This window comes from Phodopus roborovskii, unplaced genomic scaffold (assembly GCF_943737965.1).
Source record: "Phodopus roborovskii unplaced genomic scaffold, PHOROB, whole genome shotgun sequence".
Lineage (NCBI taxonomy): Eukaryota > Metazoa > Chordata > Mammalia > Rodentia > Cricetidae > Phodopus > Phodopus roborovskii.
The window spans coordinates 29,018,129-29,035,745 of record NW_026126511.1 but is presented as its reverse complement, the minus strand read 5'-3'; the positions used below and the strand labels follow the sequence as shown (position 1 = coordinate 29,035,745).

The window sequence follows — 17,617 nt, the reverse complement described above, 5'->3', positions numbered from 1 at the left end:
CGTCATGGAGGTGCTTGCCAACTTTTGTCGCCTGCTTCTTTCTGCCCTACCTTAAAACAGGTATGCATTCTCTCTGCCCTCTTTATCTCCCTCCTCTGGGAATCTACTTTGCTGTTCTTCTCTCAAATGCTAATAAAACTGTCCTTACACCCCCTTCCAATCTCATTTAAACTACTTTATTAATGACAACTGAACCCAAAGGAGGGAACCCAAGTTCCATAGTGGCATTTAGAATCTAATAAAACGTGACTCATAAAATTTGGAAAAGTAATCTATTCCACACATGTATGTATCATAGTTACACATTTGTTCAGTACTGAAGAAAAGAGTCCAGCATCTACTCTATAGGAAGGCCAGTAGAGTGAGGGGCAGGAAATTTAAGTAAAATACAAAATGGGTGGAGAACAAAGAAAGACTTCTACTATGTAACTTAGGATGGGATAAAGGGACACTAGTGCTGTCTCCATGGCAGACAGGAGGAACAAAAAAGAAGAAATGACAGTTCTCATCGGACCCCTGGGATGTTCATCATTTAAGACCAGTAAGATCTTAGACAGCAGGACATGTGTTGTGGGTACACAGAAACTTTAAATAAAGAACAGCTTCTAGCTACCTCAGGCTATTTTAAAAGTTCAGAATAAAGTCTTAGCTATTAAAAAAAAATCATTCTCACCAGTCAAGACCATTTACAACCTTTTATTACACAAATCTACTCAGTGCAAAGAATGAGAAAAACAACTGTTATAATCCATGGATATTCTAATTGAACACACAAAAAATATGAAATAATCTATAACAATAAAAACTAATAGAAGTCCAGAAAAGTTACTGGTGAACCAAAGTCAATAAACAAAACTATATTATTTTATAACGATGATTGCTACTATATTAAATATAGTACATTATATTACCGGTAAGCCTAGGAATGAATAATAACATGCATTTTAGGAAGGCATTGTGAATTTTGATTGCTCAGAAACAGAAAACTTAAAAAATGCAATGCCTACATGTTGGAAAATTCAGAAATGTTATTTAAATTAGCAAAGAAATTCATATAATTCCAATGAAGAGCCCATAATGTTTAAAATACTACTGAACTGATTTTAAAATTATTACTAAAGCGGCAACTGCCAAGAATAAGAAAAGTGAAGCTGAGTAAGGCAAAGGAGTCACCTTACATATAGTTAATCATTACAGTCATCCAGACAGCAGATGATCCTGCTGAGTTTGCACACCTCTATTCCCAGTACTTGGGAGGCAGAGGCAAGTGGACTGCTGTGACTTAGAGGTCAGCATGGCCTACATAGCTAGTCAAGACAATTCAGAACTACATAGTGAGATCCTGTCTTGGGGGGGGGATAAAAAAAACAAACAAACAAAGTAGAGCTAGACAAACTAATGAATCAAATCATGCCACATTCTATTAAATAACTAATCTACAACCCTGGAGGATAACAGATAGCAGGAAGGTAGAGGCAACTCAATAAACAGTGCTACACAGATGTACCTCTAGTATTTTAGTTGATGACAAAAAAATATTTCTTCAATAGTATATAAAAGCATGACTCATAAATATGACAACATTGAAATCTATTTCTATACTTCAAAACACCAAAAAAAAAAAAAAATGTGAAATAACAAGCCTCGGGATAAGACAAAATTTCTACGTTACATGTAAACTGGGCATGAAATTATTCATAAGTTATGAAAAATGAAACAATTTAGTATGAAAACAAAAACACAACAAGAAAAGAAACAAAACACATAAGTTGGAAATTCACAGAACAGACCAAAAAAAAAGAAAGAAATGCATGTGAAAAATATTCAATTAACTTCTGATCAGGGAAAAGAAATCATGTAAAGTGTGAGGGATTCTGCCGACAGCTAACAGACTTATCAAACTTCAAGTCTTATAACACCAATGCAAACTGAGCAACAGTCTACAAATAAACCAGACTGGACTCTTCAAATGTAAAAATATGAGGAAAAAAATGAAACATGACAGCTAAATATCTTACATGATTCAGAACTAGATTATTTTGTTATAACAAAAATTATCATTACTATCAATAAAAGAAAATTGTGTCTATGAATTAACTCAGAAAAGGCGTAGTGCTCTTTCTGAATTGGACAGTTGTACTATGACTATCAACTAGTATGTACCTATTTGTAGAAAATATACACTAAAGTACTAGAGGACTATGGGGCATTAAATCAGTAACTTACAAAATAGTTCACAGATAAGAGGTTTAATATACATTAGTGCTTAGTATACACAAGATTACAAACTAAAAATGAAATTGAAAACTACTGAGTTACAAGTATTGTTCATCCTAGAAAGAAAAAGGAAAGATACAGTTTTGGAAGCAGCACACGAAAGGACTATGGTGGTTTTTACTGTATTATTTTCTATACTATTTCTTATGTTTGAATATTCTGTAAATGGGAAAATACCACTTGACAAAAGTAGATTTACATTTCTATTATATACTGAACACTATTTCCAACACAAATATAATACCTTTAGTATCTTTCTCATTTTCCTTCAATAAAAATGTCAATATATTATTAGACAAGAGGTCACCTAAGCTCTATTGCCAGAAGACACTTCAAGTATATGCTTTGAAGATGGTGAATTTTACAAGAGTGTTTTCTCTTATTTCTTCTATGATACGACAAAGCCTGATAAATATCTGTCCAGAAAGTGACTGTAGCATCTCCATTATGTAAGTTTCTCAAGCAGATTTACTATACTGTTTTCTTCTACACAATTCTAGAGAGGATTTCTAGAATTTAATTATTGACAGGATGATGCTGTTATTACTGGCACTCACGTAGTGCCTGTTAATCATGGCATCCTGATAGATGACATGTCATACATAGTGTTATCCTCTCAACAGTAAACATGAGAAATTGAAAAAATATATAAATGCATGGAAAATCTTTCACTTGGTTAATACTTCTATATTACTGGGCAAAACAGCAAGTACAGCTAAGCTCCATCTAACCTATCAGACTAAAGCAGAGAAACATATAATATCTTTAAAAATCTTCGAAGTTGCCTAGCTTGGTACTCACCTTTAATTGTACCCTGGGGACAGAGGCAGAAGGATCTCAATGGGTTTGAAACCAAGCTGCAACATATAAATTCCAAGCCAGTAAAGACTACATAGAAAGCCAATGTCTCAAAAACAAAAACTTCAAAGTTGGGAAGTTTCATATATTCAATAGACATCTGTATGGAATTGTGATACAAGATAATAAATCTAGTAGGGTGACAGATATCCGAATAATAAAGGACAAATCTGTAAGGCATTCATGTATCACAATTCAGGACAGGTGAGTAGTAGGGTAGGCTTTAAAGAATGTTTGCACTGAGAGATGAAATATGAGGGAGTTCTCAAATAGAAGCAAGATGAAACAAATGGAAGAGGTCATTGTAATTGCCTCATAAGAGGTACTATAGAAGGGAAAGAAAAGGCCAGAGAAATCAACCAATATGGATCAATGCCCTAATGGGATCAAGGATGACTCAAGTTTCAGTGAGCTTTCCAGAGAGGGAACTGAAGAAGGAATGGAAATTTGATGTCATTTTTTTTTTTAAAGGAATATGAAGTATTCCATTTCTAATGGGTTGAGATGACATCTTTTACATAGCTAAATTTAGCTTCTCTTCTGCAGGAGACATATAGGAGATAATATACAACATGAATAGCTACAATACTGCAGAAAGAGTGTAGAAAAAAGCAAAGGATATAAAGATAAGACAGGAGAGAAAGATGCAACAGTAAGGAAAGAAATGAACAGATGAAAGAGAATATGCAGAAAGACTAGACAAAGGATGTAAATCAGGACCAGGAAAGAGGCATCACTCTGCCCAGAGTAAAAGCAGAAATCAATGTCACAGGTTCTCTAGATGATTTATTATTAAAAGCCAATTTACAATCAGCAAAGTATACCACCAAAAGGAAAAGGTGTGAGATTACAAACTATTATAAAAAATATACAGAATAAATTATTCTCTGCAGAAAGTAAAGTATGTTAATTAAACAAAATTAAGAACATATTGGCTTCCCATTAATAGGATATGACTACCAGGTACATTCAGAACTAAGCCATCTACCTACTACATCCAAATGGTAAATGCAGTAGAACAGAATCAGAATGTGGAAAAGAGGGGACCCACGCGAGGACAGTGATCAAAGATATGGGAAGGGGACCTCAGTTTCACAACTGCAAGGAACAAGATTCTGCCACCGATCTAAATGAGTGGTAAGTCAACATGACTGCTGACACTAGCTACAACCTCATGAAGCCTACAGAATCAGGTTAGATTCTATATAAGCATAGCATTCGTGTTGTTTTAAATCCAGAGAGATTTGTTATAGCAGCAATATACCAAAAACTAAGATAATCCCATAGGACTTCAATGTCAGGTTATTAATAACCAAAGACAACAAGTGCATGGTCCTCCACTCCAGTCCAATCCAATTCAATCTAGGTAAATAAGAGAAGCTAGGGAGGGAGAGCGAGGGAGAGCAACTATGCCTCTACCACTGGCACCTATGGGTATCTCTAAAAAGGTTGAAAAAAAAGCTCTCATGTCATGATGATAATATATATATATGTGTATATATATATGTACATATATATAATAATATATGTGTATATACACATAAATAATATACATATATGTGTATTATGTGTATATACATATGTATGTATATGCATATACATGTATGTGTATGTTTATACATATATGTGTATATAAACATACACACACATATATACATACATACATATATATATATATAGAGAGAGAGAGAGAGAGAGCGCTAGACATTTTTATTATTTGAAGACAATGGGGGAAATTGAAAGGATTAACTCTAAGAGGCCATTCCTGTAATAAGCTAGCCACTATCAGTTGTACGCATTGAGTTCATGGTGTTCAAAAAGCCAGTTTCATCACAGACAACAAAGAGTTCAAGAGTATTCATTAAAGTTGATTTCAGATATCAAAGCTGCATGTATATGCAATGTTGACTGAGTCCAAATAGTTCATACAGCTATGACCCACAGAAAACCAAGATAGGCTTTCAGTATACACCAAAATATAAACTAGGATTGGAGGAAGTGCCTAGGAAATGTAGCTGAGGGTGAGTGAAATGGTTTAGCAAATAAGAGTGTTTGAAACCAAAGCTAACAACCCGAGTTCAACTAACATGATAGAAAGCAGAAGTGACTTCGGCATGTTGTCCTCTGACCTCTAAACATGCAGTGTGGAATCCACACACATACAAATAAATAAACATAAAAATTTTAAATGTAAATTAAAACTTCACCACTGCTTTAGAAAACAGACTATTATGATACCAAGAAAATGAATCCTCTAAGCAAAAATAAAATGTTGAAGTATTACACTATACTTTGCATTCATTAAATAATCAAGTCAGTCATATTTCAGAGGACTATCTTGAGGAAGAAAAACAAGTGTTCTTCAAAATAAAGTTGCCACTTCTAATACAAATTAAATACTTTCCATAATTGGTAAATAGAAATAATTGTTTTTCAAACTGCACAATTGTGACACAAAGACTCTACATATAAATTTTAAATATGATGAAACCTTTGCAAGCACAAATGCCAAAAGGTTAGTATAGATGATTATTAAATGTTCCTGCCAGGAGAATTTTTATTATTACAGCTATTCTCAGCCACAAATGAGACAGACATCTTCATCTCCTTCTTCCAATCAAGACTCAAGACACAAAAAGGGCCTAAGGTTCAGAAGGCGGGGAGGACCTAGGCAACAGTGTCTTCTGTGCATGGAAGGACTGATGCACTCTTCCCCTCACAGTAGCTGTAGGTGCCTGCCCAGAGCTACACAAGATCAAGTCCATTGTAGCAAGGAGGGAGGAGACATTCTGAGCCCCCTAGGTGGGAAGCGTTTGACAATTGATAACTCACTGCCAGGGGAAGGAGAAGGATATTTTTTAAGGACGTTAACCCTAGTAAGTTGAGCATTCTCAACATTCCAGTCGATGAGCAATACAAACTGGACAAAGTGAATAATATATACATTATGTATTTATCATAATATAAATATTTTGTGTATATATAAGTATAGTTATTTAGATCTATGATGACATGAACTTGGGAAGGGTTACAGCAGTGGGGTGAATCTAGGAGGAATTATAGGTAGGGCTAAGGGTGAATATCATCAAAGTATATTATATACATATTTGACACTCACAAAGAATAAAGAATATATACAAACACATATTTTAAAATACTATAGATTAAGTCCAATGTAAGTCTAGCTTTCTCCACAGTCAAAAGATCAACTTTAAATTTGCAAACAATTTACAGAAGGCAAGAGAAACTTCCTCGGTTTCTTCAGCATTCAGCTTCATCATCAAGAGCAGGTTTTACATTAAAGTATTCTAATATAATCAAGGACTCAGAAAGAAAAGGACAGATTTGTTAGAGAGCTCAGGGGTGACTCGTCCTTCACAGATTTAACAGCCCAAACGAAGCAACACATCTACCCTAATTCTGCTAAATAAAATGAAGGTTTGATTGAAAAGACCTATTTACCAAACAGGCTTGTCTAAGATTTATGAAGTGATCTGACTCAGTTATTCATCAACTATCCAGACCAACTTCAAGTTGTCGAGATCCAACTGACCTACACATTCTTCCCTATACTTGAAAGTGATCCCTGCAGTCACAAAAAGAACAGTAAAAACTATATTCAGTATTCTTAGATGGTTGTCCTTTTAACTAACTGCATGTGATCATAAAATGTGTTCTCTGTAATGTTTAACAGCAATAGGCTGCTTTCTCTACTTACTCAGATGGTACTCACAATTATAATTTTAAAAGAGAATTTTAATGTAGTTAGAAGAGCCATAATTGTACCATTCCAAAGTTTCACAGGTAATTAAGGTACATGTTCAATGCACGGAAGGAAAGGGCCCTCTGGCACTGCAAGCCTGCAAAGGTCATACTGAAGAGAACTACCTGCACACAAACCTCATTACTGGTGGCAAAGGCCAGCAAAAAGAGGATTCTTCATCCTTGGCCAAGATTATAGCAGCTCATAGTGTCAAAAGGGAAGGAATTCCAAATGTGTAGGTAAAAACCAAAACTAACACTTTCTTAGAAGTTGGCATAATAGTGACAAGTTTCCCAGAGTCTAGAGTTTGTGCAAATCAAGTAATAAACATTAAAAATAGATTCAGAGTCACTGGCACTTATTAAAAATTCTATGAAGATGAACTGGGCTTTTAATCTTTCTGGGGTCTTCTGATGCTCCAGGTGTTAATACCAGAACAAGTACTTGTGTTGAAAAAATAAAAAAGTAAGCCAATTTAATACAAATATAACACTCCTGCTGAACAATTATAGAAGAGCTATTAATAGTCTCTAAATTTCACATTCACATTGGACCCTAAACTAATGAGCAAATGCAGTATTTCCCTGAAAGTAGGTAAAGCTGCCAAAACTGATAGATAAAAGAACAGGTATATACAGAATAAATCATGATTGAAAATATACACAACACCTCAGAAGGAAGGGCTGAGAAAATTCTTTCATAGTGTTATCTTCCCATCTAACTTTTCTGACCTCTCACTGGTTCCAAGAGTTATTGAGAGCCTAGCTCTACAATTTGGCTTACTGTTATGTCCTCCATAACAAGAGGCTGCTCTATCTTCTGCCAATTGAAATCCTAAACTTCCATTTGGACCAGGCTGACTTTTTCTGCAAATTTCCCAAAAATACTGAAATATGCTATCTGCTGTATTTTCCCTGAAGCTAATTAGGTATCTCAAAACCCAAGTAGTTTCTTGCTTCTCTGAATTTATAGAGAACTGAATAGATAAGCACTACCTTCTGGCATTGCTTATGTAATATTTCATATATTTGTTTTAAATCATAATAGATATAAAACTTGAAAGTAGCAACTCTATAAATAAAAATCTATTTATTTAAAATAGCACATTGTAGTAAATGGTTTGAGCATACTTAACTTACATGGATTCCTGATCTAATCATCTCATTTAGATTAAAAACCAGAGACTGAAGCCATCAGAAAGTCACAGTTAAAGACTAAATGGTGCCAAAGGACACCAAGTGTCTCTACAAGAAAAGGCATAGCACAAAGGGGCGAGGTTCAGTTCTACTGACATAACTGATAGAGTGCCATAAATAACACATACACACTGACAGCTGGGAAAAAGACAAGGACAAAGAAACAACCCAGAGCACTCGAAGACAAGAGAACACTGCAAACAGGAAGAGCAAACGAACTCGATCACATGATCTATTCAAGATCAAAGGATACATGTGATACTTCCGCAGCTAATAGGTTCTGAATAAGATGGAAATACAAAATCAAAACTCTTACCATCATCTTCTCAAAAAGTTTTAAGACTTCATTCTCAGATAGTGGCTTGGGAATGTTTTCCCTCGACTCTGAAGATGCTGATGAGCGATCACTGCTTCCAGATGCAGTCTTCATATTGGGAAGAGGAGGTCGGTCTTTCTTGCTCCCTGGAATTCTTATGCTGGCAAATTTGTCCAGCTATGAAGAAAGATAAAATAGCAAACAAATCAATATCTCCTCATGCATCAACAGTCCTCTAGTTCCAAAAACAAGGAAAGAACACAGGGCCAATCACATTGTCACTGATTTGTCAAATGGCAGTCACAATCAGAAGCTTCAAAATTAACAGTATTGAATGTTTTTAAAAAAAGATTCCAGCAGGAATTATATTTAAAGGCAGATGGGAAATCATACAACTTCAAGGACCTTTCAGATTTTAAAAGTCACAAAATTTTACATTAAAGATTCTAAAGCCAGATGACCTGTGTTTTATAGATAAACAAACTGAACAGTTTCAAAAAGCAAGTCAGTTAGCAGTGATGGTACCAACTATTACTTCTTGTCCTGCAAGCCAGCTCCTGCCCTTGTCCAGTGCCCTTATACAAACTGTCACCTAGCAGGGGACAAGGAGGGGCACAACAGGACATGGGTTAGGAATTTAAATTTTGGACTGTAATGCCTCCACAGCATATTCACCTGGTAACATCACCTTTTGCTCATGCCAGACTACATATGAACTTTTTGGATCACTAAAGAGTAGGGCCTTAATATATAGCTAGATTTTTGTTGTAACAGAATATCTTCTGTAACAAGATCAAACAGCTGACTGTTATTTAAAAATATATTAATATTAGTCTAGAAAGCTAATTATCCATTCATTCAAAATTGTTTATCCAAACAAAGAGCCTAGATTACTATTTCAAGGCACATAAAACTTTCAAAAATCAAGAGGGGAAAACTGCTAAAGGAGACTTCAAGAATGTAAGGTTATTCAAATCATATCACTGATTATGTTAATTTTCCAACACGGCTATTAACATAAGCCTATTGTTTTCACTATAACATGAATAGGGGACCAACAAAATTGGCTCAGCTTTAAGTAAAGGCACGAGCCAACAAAGATGATCTGAGTTTGACCCATCCACCAAGACATACAAATAAATAAGTGATTAAAAAATGTATGGATTACAGAAGTTCAGTATATATTGCAGTAGAACAGCTATATATGGTTACTGAGTTAAACGACTAGTTCATTAGATGCACAGCCAAATTTCAAGTGCTCAAGGGTCATATGTATTTAGTGGCTGCCACACTAGTAAAGCCACGTTCAGAACATTTCTGTTATTGCAGAATGTCCTATTAAAAGTGCTGTAGAACTATTAAAGAAAACTGACACCTAGAAATTTTTAATTTTAAAATACAATTCAATTAGGGTGCTATTTAACTCACTGAAGAAATAGGTCAACTAATTTAGATGTAAAAATAATAATGTTTATATTCAAAAAAGGCCTCTGAATTGTCTATGAAGATAATGTCAAGGGAAAATGGTATGCATTGTACTTAAACACAGTCTACTTGACATGAGTTAAACTTCTAAGACGAACTTAATCACTGCAAAACTTAAAAAGTAGTTACAACACACTGTTGCTCTCATCCTAACAAACTACAAACGTTACAGAGAAATAGTTGCTGTGTTTTCGATTCATCTGAAAGCTGAAGACACAGAAAAGGGAAAGGGGGTTACCTGAAGTGCAAAGGGAACATGGAAATAGGGGAGTAGGGAGAGAACATATGAAGTAGGCATGTACAAATGGTTTTTCTTGTCAGCATGTCCTTACTCCTCAATACCAACATTTTCATTGTACCAGGGATTAGTATAAGTAACAAAAAGGATCTATATCTAACCTCAGCAAGTTTCTAATGACATTCTTAAGTTTGTTTCATTTCACTAGTACTTCAAAATTGAATTAAAATATTCCTGGATGCTCAGAAGACTTGTTGTCAGTCTTCCCACTTCTGTAAATGGAGTTCAACGTTCTATGTATCTCCAGGGACGAGCCTGGTTCTTTTCGAGCTTACATCAAGGCATATAATTCAAGCTGAATGTACCATTAAGTAACTGAAATAAGGTTTTGAAAATATTCCTTCAATGAAAACAGAAGGTGAGGGCAGGAAAAAATGTAATGCTAATTGGTAACATAAGTACATTCCTCGTGACCATTAGTTTTAGTTTACAAAAATATCCTTATTGTCCTCCACCATGGGTCAGGGACAGGAAAATAAACAGCAGTCAGGTAGTCAATGACATACTGATTGCTGCATGGTTGCCAGCTGAGTGATTAGAAACCGTATGTTCTCTCAGAAGACCACAGAGGACAAATCTCTGCCCAATTCCATTTTAGCCACATCTGCATCATGCCAAAGGCTGGAGAAAACAGAAGCTAAATGACTTCTTTCCTGAGGCACAAAAGGCTTTCCGCAACTGCAAATTGCCTTCTCCATACAGACCAGGGAAGGACCTGAGTGAAATGTCCAGGACACCCAAGCCTCGAAAAGGCTCACGATAGCTGCTATCTGAAGACTAAGCTCAGCTCACCAGGTCATAGCTTCCTGAAGAAACAGAGTAAACTGAAACTACTAACAAAGGACAACTCAGCATTAATCTTAAAAATGGGCATCATATTTTAAAACAGAGAGCTATCCCAGAATTTTGGAACTTATAGTTCAGGGGTAAAGTAAAAAGCTAGGGGCTGGGCCACTTGCTGAACAAGCAAGATGGTCTGAGTTACAATCCTCAGTACCCGAAACAAAAACTCCATCCAATGTCTGTAATGAAACTACATGTGTATCTGTAAACCTAAATTTTTAGAAATAATGAAGTGAATATTTAGAATTAAGCTTTAGGGAAAGGTCCAATTTACACAAGTGAAAAAGTAAACTTGCACCTCACCTTCTTGTAACTAGTCAATGGCAAAATGAGGAAAATGAGCACATCCCTCTTCTGATAGCGACATTTACAAAGGTCAAGACAATAATATGAAATACAAAACTATCAGACTTGTACGCTTTTGATGTAATTAAAAAGATGGAAGACAAAGTATGAGAAGAGCCAGTAGGACTGATGGAATGCTGAGTGGGTACAGGGCTGCTAACCCTGATGAACTCAGTTCATTCCCCAGGACCGATACAGTGAAAGGAGAGAATTGACACACACGGGTCACGGTAAAAACACACAAACACATGCACACAAAGATACATAAAATACACACAGAAAAGGATGCATGGACAGATGATCAACGGATGGATGGATGGACGGACACAGACAGAATGTGGTGATCTGAGGAAAAATGTCCCCACTGGGAGTGGCACTATTAGATGTGTGTTTGTTGGAGTAGGTATGGCCTTGTCAAAGGAAGTGCATCACTGCCAAGGTGGGCTTTTAGGTCTTCCATGGTCAAGCTATACCCAGTAACACAGTTCACTTCCTATTGCCTGCAGATCAAGATTTAGTAGTTTCAGATCCTTTTTCAGTAGCATGCCTGCCTGCACACCACCATGTCCAACCATGACTGTAATGGACTGAAATTGTAAGCCAGCCCCAATTAAATGTTTTCCTTTACAAGACTTTCTGTAGTCATGCTGTCTCCTCACAGCAAGAGAAACCCTATCTAAGACAGATGATTGATAAACAGACAGACAGACTTTTGTAAAGCAAAAAGTATATTTTTAAAACACAATCTCTTCTTTCTATACTGTGAGAGTACATTGGCTCTTGACTATCACAAGATTCAAGTAAAAGCTCATAAGCACACACAGGGATGCTCTATTAAGCATTCCATGTAAATTCTTAGCACAAAAACCTAAGCACTGTTACAAAGCCAGATCAAAGTGATCTTAACAATCAAATTATTTTACATGTGTTTGGGGAGCTCAATTTTTTAAATGATGCTAGAGTGATAAAGTCATTCCTAACTAATCTTTCACAGGATCACACATACTATTTGCTTTTGAAACGAGGCACAAAGTAACACATAGCTGAACTTCAAAAATATTTTGCACTAGGAAATGATGGTAGAAAATGACTGACATTCTGACGTCAGACAGACAGCAAGTTGACTACTTGTGTATTTTGCAATTTGGCTGAGGAAGATTTCTCTTCTACAATTTATGTATTTCTTATCTTTATGTAAAAATTAGATAATTTATATGTAATTCTCTCCCCTTAAAGTAAAGTCAAACTAAAAACTCAACTTAGGCAGGTAAAGCACACAAGCAATTCACATTGGTTGAAGAATTGATTAAACACACACAACTGAGGGAATTCTTTTATACTGCAATTTAGACGTAGAACACCACACTTAATTAACAAGGCTTTGCCTGTGTCTGGGGTGTACTAAGTTTTATAAATTAATATCACTTATCTTCAGGGGAAGTTAAATGAGCACCCTACTGAGTATTATCTCACGCTGAGTAATCACACTGATAATCAGTAATGACAGCTTAAATAAATTAATTAAACAAAAAAAGACTAAAAAAAAAACTACTGGATTTTCAGCTGTAACATGATAATAGTGAAAACTCATTAAAGTTTTCATTATTATAGTTTTGTAAATGTCAACAGCTTTTTTTAATTTAAAAGGGCAGTTTAATTTTCAGGTATTTAACAATTTTACTGGTTTTGAAAGTTTATATATGGCTAGAAACACATTTCCTTAGAACCAAGAAGAAGATTAAAGTTCTCATGGTATCCAGGCAAAATAAGCAAATAGAAGCTCCATCTAACTATAAAATCGGTTTTATGCAAATATATGCCTGAAATATAAAATATATTCATATATATATACATATATATATATATATATTCATTCATGCAATTTTAAATTTGATTTCTGGGGAAGTGACCAACGTAAATAGTGTGAGTTTCTAATCAGCTTTATTACTAACTCAACAACTTGCTGCTTAAAACCATAGCCCCAGAGTCTGAGCACTGAATCCTACCAGCCAAGAGCTTGCTGTGATGCTATTACCAAAGCACTTACTAAACTCTAATGATAGTGCCTGTTACCGAGATGTGTTAACAAGAAATAAAACTGTTAGCCCCTTTTAGCCACAAGTGAAAATGCCTGAAAAGCCATTCTTGAGCACTCCAATGTAAGACATGGACACTCCCCCATTGTTTTTCAAGACAATTCTCATTCTAATTAGTGATGAAATACTGTATCAATTCATAGATTTGGTAACTACTGACACCATCTCTTTCCCACTACTAGATCAATCATCAGCTAAGTTATTGTGTGACCAACAGGAAATTGTATAAAGTATGCATTCTGCCTTATAGAACCAGATCGTAAGTGACATTATGTTTTCTTGGATCACTCATTCTAGCATATGCCAGCTGCCAGATATGAGAACATGTAGTGGAATATGACTTTAGCTGTGTAAAGATGTGTTACATTTGTTTATGTTGCAGAATATTACTTTAACTATGTAAAGGTGTGCTACATTTGTTTATGCTGCATTGATTTTAACTATAAAGATGTGTTACATTTGTTTATGTTACAGAATATTACTTTAACTATGTAAAGGTGTGCTACATTTGTTTATGCTGCATTGATTTTAACTATAAAGATGTGTTACATTTGTTTCACCTTGCATGCCTAAGGCACCTGATTAGTCTAGGAAAAAGCTGAATGGCCAATAGCTAGGCAGTAGAGGGACAGGCAGGGCTGGCTGGCAGAGAGTAAGTAGGAGGAATCCAGGCCTAAGAGAGAAGGAGGCAAAAATAAGGGGGGGGGGTGGCATCAGGGACCACACAGACGCGGAGAAAGCAAGAAAGTAGGACATACAGAATGAAAGAAAGGTAAAAAGCTCTGAGGCAAACATAGATGAAGAGAAACAGGTTAAAATAACTTATAAAAGCTAATGGGAGAAGCCTAAACTAAGGCCAATCACTCATAACTAAATAAGTCTCCCCGACATGATTTGGGGGCTGGCGGTCCAGGAAAGCCAGGACACCCAAAATGCACATACACAGAGAGGCCCATGGACAAAGAGCTAAGACACTTTAACAACAGATACAGATGCCTATTTACACCAGTCCATGAGTGACCATCTTGGAATTACCTGCCAAGCTTACATATCACCATAGCTCCAGCAAACCTCTGCATTATAGCTTCATGAGACCCTGAGCCAAAACCATCTAGCTAAGCAACCACCAAAATCATGGCCCAAAGAAAGTATTTAAGAAAACACTGTCCCCTGCAGGCCACTAAGTTTGGGAACAATTTGTTCCACACCAAAAGACAACTATTATAGTCTCTAGTAAATATTCAGTCTGCAAAATAGCATCTGATAGACAGCAGTCCATTAATTTCTACTGGTGGACATATTGAAGTTATAAAAGAGAAATCCTTAAATTATAAAAAGCATTTGAAAAGTAGTACCATCTCTGCAATGTTTTACCACTTGGGCAAAGGTAACAAATATTTTAAATGTTCAAAAACTATATAAACAAATAGCAACAGAGAGAACTGAATCATGACTTCTCAAACAGAAAACTGCCCATGCCCAAAAGAAGCAATAGAAATGTGGTATATGACAGACCATGTGAGGCTGAAACAAGAACCATATGAAAGTGTAAGTTAAGAGCTAAACTGTATGCTCACTTGCCCAATGGACCTTTGTGATAGTTTGATTAACAATGGCACCCATAGGCTCAGACAATTGAAAGGCTTAAGAGGATTAGGGGGTGTGGCCTTGTTGGTGGAACTGTGTCACTAGGTGTGGGCTCTAAGGTTTAAAAAGCCCATGCCTAGCCCAGAGTCTCTTTCTATCTGCCTACAGATCATGAGGTAGCACTCAGCTACTTCTCCAGCACCATGTCTGCCTACATGCCATGCTCTCCGCCATAAAGATGATGGACTAAACCTGTGAAACTATAAGCAAGCCCCTAATTAAATTTTATTTTATAAGGAGAGGCCTTGGTCATAGTGTCTCTTCACAGCAATACAACAGTGACTAAGACACCCTTACTAAATGCTAGAGAAATCACTCCCACAAAAATAAAGCACATTAAAAGGAAAAGACACACATTTATTGTTTCAGGTGTGATAAGCTAACTATACCTACCTTAGGCACAACCTTACCACTAACTAGATATTAACTTCAATATCCTCAAAACTACAAAAGGGCTTTTCCAGCCAGTAATATACATTTTATGGATTTTGTAATTAGTCAAAGTCTCCTTTGAAAACTTACTGCCACTCCTCCAGAGGTGAAAAAATTAACCAACTTAAAATATTTTGCTCATATCTAAGTTTCACATTTTTTTAAACTTGCTAAGTAAAGAGCATCCTTAATTATGTTCATGAAACATTTTTAATGGCTTGAAAATAGACTCAGTAATCAAGCATTCTACAGCTAGCAGCTATGTCAGGGAACTGTCTGTGCAGACCCTTCAGAGGGATGAACTAAGAGCTAGAAATAGTGAACACCAGCTTCCCAGTCAAGAGACGAGCATGATGGGAAGAGATATCCACACTGTAGGATTTCAGGCAGCAGTGGCCTAAACCAACATCTCAATGAGAACTTCAAAAGACCTCGAAGCAGAACCATTATACTACACTGACTCTACTTTCTGATCCAAGAACCTACAGAAGACTTTATTTTATGTCATGACACTTGGAGAAATAAATTAGTAGTATGAAGCACTTCCAAAAATACTTTTAAATATCATATATGTTATGCTAATATATTATGTAATTATATATATATAATTATATGGAAAGTGGAAGTAAAATGGAGCCATCAAAATATTTAACAAGCTTTAATATATTCTCATTACTGAACTAAAGATAGAAGAAGGTCTAAATTTAAAAAACATTGACTATAAGCCACATTTAGGAATATTTTTAATAACAATAAGATGACTTGAAAATATCTGATTTTTGTTGGTCATGGGTACACACATACTACTGTTATACTGGGCTTTGTGTTTTCTTTAAACTTTCTTGTTTGGTGCACTACTAGATGTCATTTCCCCCCATATTCACAGTAGAGAAAAATACCAAATTTGATTTGAAGTTTAACAAAAATAAAGATTCAAGATTCAACCTTTCTAAATAAAAGTTCTTCCACAGATTACCTGGTGAAACATGGACCCCAGGTTAAGAACCCTGCCTGGTAGGTGAATGCAGCATGCTAACAAAAATGATAGTCAAAAAGAAAAAAGTAACTCGAGTTCTGAGGCCATCAGTGAAACAGTAGGAGGATGGAAGACCTACACATGAGACCAACAAGGAGGAATGCAACAGGCTGCACACTCTGATGGTTTGTATTAGAAAAAACAGGGAGCTTTTGAAGGAAGAAACCACCAGGAAAATAAAGCCATCAAAGACCATCTAGGTTCCAATTAGAGAAAGAAGGAAAGAAAACATTAGACAACTTCTGAGTCCCAAAGGGCAAAGTAGGAGGGTCTGGGAAGTCTGGAGGAGTTGAGAAGAATAAATAGAGGAAAGACAGGAGCAAAGGGGTTCTTACTGGGTATAGAAATTAATTGTGACTTCTGTCTGATGTTGATTTGTGTAAGCTGAAAGCTCTAAGTTATCTTGACTAATAGTATTCCCTGAACTGTGATAACTAATAAAAATCAAAACTGAATCACAAGGCAACCCATGGGGATTAAACCTCATTAATGTATCTCTAGCCACACTGCCATCAACCTAATAGAGGCCCTTGTATCACTGATGCAACTCCTGAGCAGGGCCCACATCTTCCCTGCCTCTCTATGCCTGCCACTCCAAGAAATTCCCTGCCATGATTTTTATCTTACTAAACATAAAGCAAGTCTTAACCCTCACCCCTCACAATGTTTCCCATCACTCAAAAGATTATGTTCAAATATCTTAGCACAGTTCTTGTAGCATGTTTGACCCACACTGTTCTACCTTAACAAATAATCTCTGCAACATTCCCCACATGTGACAAGTGATCTAGATGTAGTAAATAACCCCAGTCATCTAAACATGTATGCTCATGTTATCTCTTCCTTGTATCTAGAATTTATCACTTCTTCAGCTCTCAATTTGTGGGACAGTTCATCCGGTGGTTTTTCCAAGAAATACCTACAGCTCTAGGGCTTGTAATTTCATGGCACATATTATTCTGAACCTGTCTATTAGCACATATAGTTACTGGAAGAGGCATTAAATCCTGGAGAAAGGAATAGTT

General features: G+C 35.9%; 1 protein-coding gene across 1 annotated transcript in view; it reads right to left on the bottom strand.

Annotated features, from left to right (window-relative positions):
* Diaph3 (diaphanous related formin 3) overlaps positions 1–17,617 on the bottom strand; it is a 435,882-nt gene that overhangs the window by 379,787 nt on the left and 38,478 nt on the right. The window contains exon 3 of the mRNA XM_051195312.1: positions 8,411–8,587. Within this exon, the coding sequence (XP_051051269.1) occupies positions 8,411–8,587 (177 nt within the window). The remainder of the gene's footprint in view (positions 1–8,410; positions 8,588–17,617) is intronic.